At 37.4% G+C, this 12,723-nt stretch overlaps 1 protein-coding gene across 2 annotated transcripts in view; it reads right to left on the reverse strand.

The window, feature by feature from the left end:
* Positions 1–12,723, reverse strand: part of ITGA1 (integrin subunit alpha 1) — a 69,812-nt gene that overhangs the window by 14,352 nt on the left and 42,737 nt on the right. For both annotated transcript variants that reach the window (XR_004237722.1, XM_032097304.1), the window contains exons 10-17: positions 8,948–9,021; positions 7,877–8,021; positions 6,598–6,740; positions 4,804–4,947; positions 3,276–3,530; positions 2,724–2,854; positions 672–835; positions 345–481 (exon numbers count right to left, since the gene is read on the reverse strand). Coding sequence is in view for 1 of the 2 variants with exons in the window: in XM_032097304.1 (XP_031953195.1) it covers positions 345–481; positions 672–835; positions 2,724–2,854; positions 3,276–3,530; positions 4,804–4,947; positions 6,598–6,740; positions 7,877–8,021; positions 8,948–9,021 (1,193 nt within the window). In the remaining variant the exon portion in view is untranslated. The remainder of the gene's footprint in view (positions 1–344; positions 482–671; positions 836–2,723; positions 2,855–3,275; positions 3,531–4,803; positions 4,948–6,597; positions 6,741–7,876; positions 8,022–8,947; positions 9,022–12,723) is intronic.

Raw genomic sequence — 12,723 nt, forward strand, 5'->3', positions numbered from 1 at the left:
TTTTATCAGGAGGAATAGCACCAATATGCAAACTAAAATTCTATCTCACATGCTCCTGCTGAGTTTTGAGTGCACCTAAACTGCTAACCATGACAACTTCTTGGTTCCAACAAGTGAGGCATGCTTTTCTTAAGACAGACACAGAGACATAGCTAAAGAGACTGTACATATAAGTAGTTTGTATGTGTATAAATAAATAAATCTAAGTTTTAAACAAATTTCATGTACACTTCTTAAGATTAATTCTGAACACAGATTTTGTTGTCCAATGTGCAATTAATGAAATACATATTTGGGTTACACTAGCATCAACATGAGAAAAATACTTTAAATGATTTACTTGCCAACATGTAGAAGTTATGTTTTGTACATTCTGACCCTTTGATAGTTATATTTTTTTGCATTTTCCTCTCATGGCTTTCTGTGAACAAGCTCCGAGATATCTGTCTTTGTGCATCAAGAGTAATCCAATACTGCAGACCTGCAAAGGAGGTTGAGATCAATATTATGAAGCACTTTGCCTCTACACATTATTTTTTCCCAAAATATCTTAGATGCACTTGGAATACTGAATTTAGAAAAGCTGAATTCCATTTTTTATTTAATAAATGCATGAGAGCATAGGAATTTTATAGCTTAAAGCTTCCATAACTTAGTGCTTATCTACTTACTGGATTCAAATATATCTTCTTTTGACTTTAGTCTGGTCTTAAAACAAATTGTGGCATCTATGCATATTGTTTTTCTTACATTTATTTGACAATTTTGTTGTTGAATATTGATGCTTTTAGGTGTAAATTGCATGGAAACGTTTACTTCAGCCACATCGCGAGACCTTAAAAAAACCACAGAGAAAGTGCTTGGAAATAAGAGCAGCAATTTTTTTAAACTTAAGAATGAACTTACAAAATATGCAGCACTCAACATTTGGATACAGACACAGGTTGGAAAAGACTTTTAAGATCATTGAGTACAACTGTCAAAAGGCTTATAGCTAAAAAGCAAAAATCCCTTAATGTCCTTTGGGAAATAACAGAAGCATGAAATCCACAATTGAAATGAGATTCCTGTGGCACATGTTGATGGTACCATGCTGCAGTACAGTAGCAGACACAGCATTGGCCATGTTATGCCAATTAAGAAGCTGTCTATTATTTCATGTCTTCTGTCTTGGCTGTCTGATACTATGAAAACAACTGGCAGTTGCAATGCACTTCTCTGGCACATTTTCAGTCTGCATTTGCCTTTCTCCATTTCGGCAGATTACTGCATGCCTGTTAAGTGCCATCACAGAGAGAACTCATCCTACTGAAAACATAAAAGTGAGCAAGAAAAAAGGAGGGAAACAATGTCCTCAGCAGCAAAAACCTATAAAGCACTAGAGCATTTTTTAAAGCTCAACTATCATTCAGGAGAGAAAGCCCCTGAAGAACTGGGGACAAGAGCAACATGATAGTCTAGCAGAGTAATTAATTACATATCCTATACATAGGACCACTAAAAGAGAAATTACAGAGGAAACAGTCAAAGGATTTCTCCACAGTTCTGTACTGGTTTCAGAAAAGACACCAGGTGAAATACTTCAAAAAGCATTTAGGCAACTCTACAGAGCCAGATCCATTTTAAAAGAGACTGAAGGCCCTGGCCCATCATTGAGAGTATCACAGATGAACATAATATTATACATAAGCTGGAGGGTAGCATGCCATCTCTCAGGTTGTGGGTAGAGAAACAGGCTAATATTTGTCCCCAGTTTGTTTCACTTTAAATCTCCTTTGCCACTGAAATGCATTCCTGTCTCATCCCTCTCCCTGATCCAGTTCCATTTTGGCCATGATATGCAAGCACGTCAGTGTACTAAACCAGCAAAAAATTTAGCTGGCAAAGCAACTTTCGTCAGAATTGTGGTCTCAGCAATGCAGTGAAGGGCACCACATTGTGTTCAAGCATGGAACCTTTAGATAGAAACTACTAGGTGAAGTTCAGAAGAAGCTGGGAGCTTGAGGATGGTAGCAAGCCTTGACAAACTTGATCACCTACTAGGTGAGTTAGGTGAAACAGGAGGACAGGGAAAGCAAGGATCTGGGTTAGCAATTTCCTTACCAGAGACAGAAATAATTTTAGTTGTGCTTTAGAAATGAGGAAATTAATGTCACATTGTTTATTTCTCTTTTCCCTTAGCAATTATATTGCTCACTATTACATCTGAATAGTATTCTTATATAAAGAAAAAGAAGTCAATGTTAAGCAGAAAGCTTAGTTTAATTTTGCAAATTTTCTGTAGGGAGTCAAACTGCAGTTTTGCTATTAAGAAATAAAATCAGTTTTCTTCGTGAGGCCTTTAGATTTGAATCTGTTCTTGATACTGTTAATAAAATAATATGCAATAGACCATGAAAAAGAGAGAAATTCTGTTTTTTTTCCTGTTTTACTTAGTGCCACAAATGGAATCAGCTCCTATTTTGAAGAAGGTCTACGAGGACAAGTTCTTCATTCTAGGCCAGCAAGAGTTCTATAATATTCCTGTATTTATAACGGTATATTTTAACTTCTATGCTCATTCCTCTAGAGAGATGTAAAAAGAAGAATATTTGCAGTCGGTGTCAAAACATAAGATGAAACCAGTAACCTTACAAAGTCCAAACAGTCATGCATGCAAGTTACACTGGTAGCCCAAGTAAAAGGTTTTTTTGTGTCCTGATAGCTGCTGTGAGTCTCCGTACCAGAAGAGGGCAGCCCCACCAAGGCCTCCGATAGTAACATCAATCAGCCCGTCGTCGTTTAAATCCATTTCTCCATGCACAGACTGGCCAAAAAATTTCACTTTTTCCCCGTCTCCACCTGATGCAATACGCTGTGAAATGCATGAAGAGGTTAATGCGGTGCACTTTGAAGGGTTTTGTAACAGTCAAGATGCATTTGACTGCAGTGAGATGGGGTTTAGGCTCTTTAACTACATTAAATTTTCATTACAATACTCCTAAAACAGTTACCATGGTGATGAACACACTATAAATTTTCAGATTGCAAAATATCTGCTTTTGTGGCTATACAGAACATGTCAGAAGGTTTCTAATAGAGCATGCGAATATATTTTTTAACAACATTAAGACTCAGATTCAGTTAAATAACTGTGAGTTTAAAAGTATAGAGCAATTTAAAAAATAAGCTGTTACAACTGGTCAAGTCACAGTCTCATCTTATGTTGGGAAGACAGGATTATAAACATTATATACATTAAAATAGCTGTCAATCTGCAGAGTTTTACTTCATACCTGTGAATACTTTTTACTGATTGCTTTGCCATGGCCATGATAAATATAAACAGCTCCCCGATGGTCATCCTCTAAGGGAGAGCCTATTACAATGTCATTGTACCCATCCAGGTTGAGGTCCTTCACTGCAGCAATCGCAGTCCCAAAGCGCGCACCGCAGGGCTCATTCTTTAGAACTTTGCAGGTGTCCTGTTTTAACGGTGAGCAGCACGTTTGCTTTATGGGTTCAAGACTCATCTGATACTCAAACTTTGTCTGTGGAAGGACAGATTTAGAGTTTGTGAATTTCCACCAATGTTTCAGCAATGCAGACTTTTAAGAGGTCCTGTCCAGAAGACAAATGGATGAATTAAACAAAACAATTACAAACTATTCTTAGTGATTAAGTGCACTGTAGAAACTGTGATTCTACAACTATAATTCAAGTGCTCCTTCTGAGCAGCATGTGGCAGAAACATCCTTGCTCCCTCTCTTTCTGCCTCTAGATGCTTCTGCATATTTCCCTAAGTTAGAGGTTCACAGAAAAGCACAGTATCATAACAATATTTGGATGGTATTGTAAGTAAACCACTTCATTCTTTAGGCAGTGTAGAGTTTTTCTAAAGGCATTCTCTTAATCTGAAAAGTTAGCCAAGTTACTTACGAAACACAGATGGCAATGCTGTTATTCCAGAACAAAAGATAGCATTTCTTTTACGTAGTTGAATTCTGCCCCCAGTAGACACATACACTGTGGCCTAACATATATACATATTCTGATCCAGCGTGTATCCCGGACCGAAAACACATGGACCCTAGGGCATGGAACGAATCTTTCCCATGAATTCCATGCCACAGTAGCAGTAGCAAGCAAAATTTTCAATTTTTCTTGAAATAGTATTTTAGGAGACCATCATTGCTAAGATATATTTTGATAATTGTTATAACAGTACACAAGGGTAATGGATGAGAAAAACAAAAAGGAAAAGAAAAATGAAAAGAAAAAAGAGAAGAAAATGAAACAGGAGAGGAGAGGAGAGGAGAGGAGAGGAGAGGAGAGGAGAGGAGAGGAGAGGAGAGGAGAGGAGAGGAGAGGAGAGGAGAGGAGAGGAGAGGAGAGGAGAGGAGAGGAGAGGAGAGGAGAGGAGAGGAGAGGATGCACAGATATTGGAAGAAGAGACTTAGCAAATTAATAAAGTGAGGTGTAGCTGGTATAATCCTCAATCTAGTCAGACATTTAAAAGCTGTTGGATGTATGGGGTTTCATTCTAGGTTACTAAGCAAGTCACAAGGATAGATTTGTATGTATGCCATACTGCAGCTTATAGGATGTAGTACTTATCTACATAATACACTCCATTCTCAAAGAAGAGTTTGAGAATGAAATTTAAAATTTAGTTGCTTTATAATCTCAGTTGTCAAAACCATGTTTCTCTGTTTTCAACAGGTCATCTTCCCCAGTTCAAATTACTGTATTTCTTTAAAATAAGGACAAGAAGACAGCAAAGAGCATGCTCTATTCCTGGTCAATAAACATCATCGGCCTTACCTTGTTCAGACTATAAACATATACCTTCCCTTGCTCCTCTTTCTCAGTTCCCATATACATAGGAGCTCCAACAAGAAGAAGGTCTGTAAATGAGTCCCTGTCAATGTCGACTGTGGTAATAACACCCCCAAAGTATGATCCAATCTGTAGGAAAACATAAAGTGTACATCAGAGACAGAGTCAGCAACATCATGCTACATTTTCTTTTCAGAAACTTACTTCTTGCTTGCAGTGACAAATATTAACCATTAGGCAGAACTTTTCTTTACTAGCTAGATTCTTTTGGTCTGTTTGTCTTTGAAGCTTGTTTTCAGTTTTAGCATTTGTTGTCTGATTTTTTTTATTAAGAAGTGGGCCCTTCAACTTTCAACTCTTCTGGGTTTGAAAGTATAAACGGGTAATTTCTACCTCCTATGGGAAGTAGGACCTTCTAAGACAGCATTTGAACAAGACTGTCTTGGGGAAGCTAGTTTTCAAAAAACAAGTAAAAAAGCTTGGACAAAAGCTTTTGTGTCAGTGCAGACAGTCACCAAAATTCTCAAGTTGTTATTATTTTCAGAGGAACAAAATCTACATGAAGACATGGATACGTTCATAGACCGGGTACAAGCTATAGGATTTATCTGCTTACATTCACTTCACAGATAAGCAAGATACCCTGCATTTCCTTTACACTTAACACGAGAAGCAGCCTCTTCTAGTCAAAGATACATCTACTCTCACAGAAATGCTTCAAGTAGTCCAGATGTCTCAAATCTTAAAAAGCACAAAATCACAGAATGGGTCAGGTTGGAAGGGCCCACAGTGGGTCATCTGGTCCAACCTCCCTGCTGAAGTAGGGTCATCCCAGAGCACAGGGCACAGGATTGTGTCCAGATGGTTCTTGAATATCTTCAGTGAGGGATACTCAAAACCTCTCTGGACAATCTGTTCCAGTGCTTGGTCACTCACACAGTAAAGAATTTCTTCCTCATGTTTAGGTGGAACTTCCTCTGCATCAGTTTCTGCCCATTGTCTCTTGTCCTACTGGAGGACAAGGACACGGAGGATCAGAACCTCCAAGCAGAGCCTGGCCCATCCTCTGGCCCCTCCCTGCAGACACTGACAGACACGGAGGAGGTGCCGTGTCAGCCACCTCTTCTCAAGGCTGAACAAGCCCAGATCCCTGATAGCTACTTTAGCTCATTGACTCTAAAATGTTTGATTGATTGATTGATTGACTGACTGATTAGCTGAGTTGCAGACATCAGCTATAGGTGAAAATTAGGTAACTTGAATGCTCCTGAAAGAAGCTGGTACTGCAGCCTGGGGAAATGAGAGTAGGCAGGTCTTTCAATTCTCATAAGCATAATATTATCTTAATAATACCATCCTTAATTATGCAATTACATGGGGATTTTTCTTCCTGCAGCAATAGCTCTCAGTGAGCTGCTACTCAGTGTAACAAGCAACTATTCAATATTTCAAGCTATCCCAGAAGACGCTCTTGCATGGAACTCTGCTTGTCAAAACTCTTTCCTGACAGTGACATGCTCTTCCAGTCAGCAGACAAAGAAAATTGCATGTACAGAGAAGGCAACAACCACTTTGAAACTGGTGAAGACTTAGCCCTCAAAGACAAAATTTCCAAGGATCTACTGTACAGTTCACTGTTGCTAATAGTATCAGAGGATCTGCCTAACTTGCTTACAACTCCCAGTTTCATGTGCTCTTCGAATGAGTTCTCATTTTAATAATTATTTTTATTTCTTCTGCTATATTCCTTTTGTATGTTAACTGTGAATGCATACTTACTTGTTCTCCATTTAATCTCTGAATTACTTGCACCTCTTTTCCTTCCATCTTATAAATGATAACTTGCCCAGTGTGATTGTATCGTGGCTGTCCTGCTATGTACAGCACACCTCCAGGTGTCAGGGCTGAATTCACAGTATATCCTAAGAAGCAGAAAGAAGTCAAGATACAACACAAAGAGAATGCATCAGAAATACTTGCTGTGATTCAGAGCATTTGTAAGGTTTATTCCATAACTAGATGTTTAGCCCTATTCATGGTGGACAGCAATAGTAGTTAATTAAAAGGACTTTTTTTTTTGTCTACAGTCTCAGAGTGAGGAGCACCACTGTGCTATTAAACCTGTTCACAGGCTGGTGAGCCATGTTCACTTTGCTGTTCTCACACAGTGTAAGAAATAACTCATGAATACCTGGTTGAAAAGTTACTTTCAAAGAACAGTTGTCACTGGCTCACTCTCAAACTGATGGAGTCTTCAAAAAGTGATTCTGGGGGGCATTTTGAACCTACCTCTGTTCTGCTTAATATTAACAACAATTCAACAACTTTGGTGAAGGAAGAGTTAAAAAATATGCAGTGAAATCAGAACTGTGGAAGAGTTGCAAGTATTATGGGAGGATAGGATCTTATTTTGAAAATTACCAAATTGGAGTTATAATAAAAGGCAGCAGGTAAAGACATTTGGCAATGAAGAAAGTGTACTTAGGGAAAAACATTAAAATATTCTAGCACTGATTCTTTGTCATTGGAATTACAACTTAAATGAGATAACAGAGCAAACAGAACCATGAAGTGTAGAAAGCAAGACCCAGAGGAGAAAGCAAGCCTACTGAAGCTTTTTGGTAGAAAAATAACCTGCCAATATGCAAAACATTATTATAGAAAAAAGATGTTGGTCTTGTTGGTTTTGTCCATTGAGTGACAGAAAAAGGCTTAATTTTAAGCAAATACTTGGACTGAATATTGTGTAAGACTTTTTAACTATCAAGGCATAGAAAAACTTGGTAAGAATACTAGAGGAATCCATGAAATCTTCTTTGAACAGATTTAACATCTCTGTTGGAAAATTCTAGATATACTTAGGTCTATGTTTGGATTTGCTTTCTGATTGTAGAGATTGTTATTTATTTTTTTTCAAGAACAAGAAAATCATAGAGTAGACTCTTTCCCAGGCTTCTGGAATATAAGATATTCTGTAAGATACTCATTTTGAATGAGCTTTGAGAGACGTCTTGTAGCATTTGTTGAAAAGTGTTGTAAGGTGGGCTATTTCTCTTACCTAGATAGGCTGCAAGAGGTTCATTTCTTTCTGAACGCCTGTCACGAAAGGTGTCATTGGTTGGCATTGAAATAACACTGTCTTTCACCATGAGCACCGTGCCATTCCAGTCATATGCTCCAACTGCTCCAAGCATGACCCAATCCTTAAGGAGAGTAAAGCAAAAAGCCTGTTCTCTATGTGAGTCATCTTTAGTCATCCATGGTTCAGGATGTTCACAATTTGGATAATGCTTCCTGTGTGCTTACACATTTAGTCTTGCTTTTCCTATTATGGTATGGACCCTACAATCATAGGGTCATAAAAATGCTTGGGTTGAAATGTCCTGAAAGATCATCCAGTTGCCACTAACTAGACCAGCTTGTTTAGAGCCCCATTCAACCCGGCTTTGAACACCTCCAGGGGTGGGGCATCCACAGCTTCTCTGGATAATCTGTTCCAGTTCCTCACTTTGCTCCATGTAAGAATTTCTTCCTGTCATCTAATCTAAACCGCTGATCCTTTAGTAAAACCTTTCTCCCTTGTCCTATTGCTATCTGCCCATGTGAAAAGTCACTGTCCTTCCTTTTCATAAGCCCCCCTTAAGTACTAGAATGCTGCTGTAAGGTCTTCCTGGAGCCTTCTCTTCTCCAAGCTAAATAATCCCATCTCTCTCAGCCTGTCTTCATAGGATAGGTGCTCCAGCACTCTGGTCATCTTTGTGGCCGTGCTCTGGAACTGTCTTTCAAGTTAAAACATTGCCCCTTGTTCTATCACTAAAGGCTCTAGTAATAAGTCTTTCTCCATCTTTCTTAACATATTTTTAGGCTATTTTCCTGATAGAAAGTGCTATGGGACCATTAAGTTTAGAGTTCATGTGAAGTATGTGAGTACTCTCTCATGCTTTCATTGTTCATAAATGTTCTTTACATACATTTTACATAAAAGGTAACTGGATTATAGGACGCTCTAAAACATCCAGCAGCAAAAAGGACTATGCAAAGAATTCTGAAAAACTTATTCCAAATTCATAGAATAACCAGCAAAAACCTACCTTGTAAAATAACTTCTATTTTCAAACAGTTTGTTTACCTGAGAGTAATGAGCACTGAAGCCAGCTTGAGACATTTCCATTTCAAAAGAGGAGGCCTGCTGGTCTGTTGTTGCTATTGAACAGAAAACATTAAGTTTCAAAAATAAATTTGTTTCAATCTGAAAAAGTAACTGAAGAGTGTTATGAAAATGATCATATGATAGTCAAGGATAGCATAATTAACTAATCTATTCAGTGAATATAGTTTGCCATAGATTTTTATAATAAACACAGAAACAAAGACCTGTGTTGAATGCTACTATTAAGTATGGGAATTTCCATTTTAAGATCATGTCTCAGAACTTGTCCAACAAAGTTTCTGGGCTAAAACTGACCAGATTTGAACTCAGGCTGATGGTAAGTATGTTTGGAATGTTTGATTAATATGGTTAAGCCATTTTCCACTTGAGCTAAGTGAACAATAAAACACCAGCCATGTAACCTTGGCCTTGTATTCAAGCAACTAAAGTTTTGTAGGCAGCTGGAGGAACTTTAAATGAAAAACACTTGATGTTTGTATGAACCTTTGCAAAAACAACATAGGAAAATCTCTGCTGTCCAAGATTCATAAGCCTCAGTGAAGTGCTCGGGAATGACAATCCTGCCCAGAAAATTACATGAAGATCTGATTCTCTTAAATGACTTTGTACAAAAAAGGTATCAGGTGATTTTGTACTAGCTTCAGTATCTTGTCAAGTCATCATATGCTATTTATTAAAATTTGACGGGCTGTTTTGCTCCTAGGTAAACTTGAAATATCATCAGGGAAGAAAAAGTTCTGCCTTTTCTTCTACTTAAAAGAAAGATAAACAGCCCTTAATAGTCAAGGACTATTTTGCCATTTTAAGTGGCCAAGTAAGGGAACTATATTCTGCATGTTGATTCTTCCTTGAGAGCAAGATATGCTAACAGACAGTAGAGGTGTGCTATGAAATATGCTCTGATACTGGTCCAGGAAGAGTTCACAGTTTGCTACCAGCTGAGTGCTGAAGCAAACCTTCAGCTGTGTGAAACTGAGCCATAGCAAGCCATGGTTGCACGAATTTCAGGCATTTGGACTATTAAATGATACTGAACTTTTGATACTCAGCAACTAAACCACAGCAGTTGCTCCCTAGGACATGATGTCTGTCCTAATTGTTGCAATTTACAGCCAGTCATAGGAAGGAGACATGATCTCAAACACAAAGTGTTTGACTTACAAACAAAGACTATCATGTTTCACAAGAGGTAGCTGCTTTTCTAAGTCTGAAAAAATAATTTTTAGGCATAAAACTCTTAAGCTGCACATCTGCTGATAAACAGTATTTTCATGCAGTAAAGGATGCTCCTTAATGAACTGAGAAAGACAGGATTCTCACAGCCTGAGGCAGAGGACAAAGCTGGTACTGTTGGTGTGTGTAGCTCAAAATACTGCTTAGATAATGGCTCTTAGCCCAACTTTCCATTCAGTTTCAAGGTGCCAAGCATCTTACAAAGGATATTTTGTGAAAAAACACTTGTGCCTGCCTAGGCGTTGGATAAAATATAAAATTGCTGTCAAAAGCAATGTCCGTGCCATGAGACACAGAGGCATATGAAAAAGATTATGTGTAAAAATCCACTGGCTGTAAAGTAGGAGTTTTTGTTGGATTTGATTTTTCAAATCTCTCTCAATTTTCCTTTGAATTTTTTAAAGAACTAAAACGAAAACAAGAAATCCAAGAAAAAAAATCAAGTATACTACTACAGCAAGGAGCAATTTAGATTGAGAATTTAAACTGATTCAGATACCAAATTTCAACAATCAAGGTTCTTGTGATGCACAGAAGCTACTATGTACAGACCTAATTAATCTCCAATTAAACACATCCAATAAACTGGCTTGTCACCCAAGAGCTGCACGGTACGGCAGAATTAATCTGCCTGCTACCACCACCAAAAAAATAGATGCATGGACACAGTTGCAAATTCAGGATACAACTGAAAGGCTTTGGGATAGGACAGGAAAGGCCTGAATAATCAGCATATTTGATTTAGTCAGCATCATCTAGCTGTAACCCATTGGAGCAGCATGACCTTAGTTTGTTTTGACAAAAAACTAAAATCCCATTTTCAGTTTCTATTCTGATTCTCTTGCAGATAGATTATATGACTTCTGGGACTTAGGTGGAGGAGGAGACATTTCTTGTTTCATATTGCAGGTGCCTTATATAGAAATCTCAGTGCACCCACGAGTTCCTACAGAAAATCTGCAAACCAAGAAGTTTTGCAGTAATGAAATTAATTAGCTTGTCTGTTATGGTCTGGATGAAGGTTATGTTCCACATTTTTCATTTCAAATACGTATTTTTTGTAATAAAGTCAAGTCAATATAAAATAAAAATTGTAAATAAGGCAAAAAAATCAAAGCATAAATATCCTAACATTTTATAATAAGTTTTTGTTAAATATAAAGTAACAATATCCAAGAGACACATATTTGTTACTGCATCATTTGCAGAAAATTACAACTGAGTTCAGGGAGTACTGCAGAACTTGCTGATACTAAACAGCTACAATATGCTTTATAAACCAAGATACTGAAGGACATGAAGAAGACAATTTGTTGTCTCAAGAGCCAACTATCATATAAACACATAAAATTTATACTATTTAATCAAACACTTAGTTTCACCACCATCAACATAACTGGATTTGTTTGGGTATTTTACTAAGCTACAGAACTTGTTTAATGTTCAAATGCTTTGTATTTTTTTCTTATTATTAGAGGAACGATTTAGTACAGTCACTGGAAGGATTAGAGCTCACTACATAAAGCATTCCTCACCAGCATGGAGTTCAAGCCAGCACAAGTTACTGCACTGCTTGGAGGCTGGGGTTTCATGTGACAGACAGGTACTACCTAATGCCTGATGGCTGCTGACTGATAAAAAGGACAAGGTGGAGTGTGACAAACTGAGACCGTCTCCTCCAGTGGTATCTGGTTGTTCAAAGGGTTGAGCAAGGCACAAAACCTTGACTTTGAGCACAAAGATTTCCAGAAACTCAGTCATGTTTGGGCTTAGGTCCTTCACCTGTTATCATGTTAATTAACTTCTTATTCTATATTCATTATAGCTAATAGATGTAACTAACATTTTATTCTGACAATGAAACACAAATATTTTTCTCACTTTTTTAGAAGTATAAAGGACAAATTGAAGACCAAGTTTTCAATTCCTGTTTGAACAACTACTTTTCCACTGAAAGTGTATTCTTCCTAGTAAACAGTGACTTAAGAAAAGAGCACGCTATTCAGTGAACTTCGAACTACGCAATGAGCCTAAATAGGCTAAAGTTTGAGCTTTAGAGAGATTAGATTCTCCTCGAATTAATTTGCTGCGAAGCTGAGGAAACCAAATCGTCCAGAAAGTAAAAAGAGAAGAATATATAAATGATATTTTAATAAACTGTTTATTGCTGAAAATATTCAGTAATAGCTGAAAATGGTAATATTTGATAAAACTAAACAATACACTAAAAGAAACCTCAACCTAAATGCATCTGAGAAATACAACTCCAATATGAAAAAATGAAAATATTTTCTCAATTTTGTACATTCAAGTCAATACTTTCTTTTGTTTCAGCTGTAAACGACACCATTCTAGCTACTTGGAAAGTTGAAGTGTTGAAAACAATAGTCCAAATAGATGGATGTTTTCTTTGTATGACATAAATCCCTTCAGAGCTGGCCAGTATAATTTATAACTAATAAACTCTGTCTCCTGTTACTTGAAACAAACAGTGGTTTGGA

The sequence above is a fragment of the Corvus moneduloides genome, chromosome Z (genome assembly GCF_009650955.1).
Source record: "Corvus moneduloides isolate bCorMon1 chromosome Z, bCorMon1.pri, whole genome shotgun sequence".
In the NCBI taxonomy this organism is placed as follows: Eukaryota; Metazoa; Chordata; class Aves; order Passeriformes; family Corvidae; genus Corvus; species Corvus moneduloides.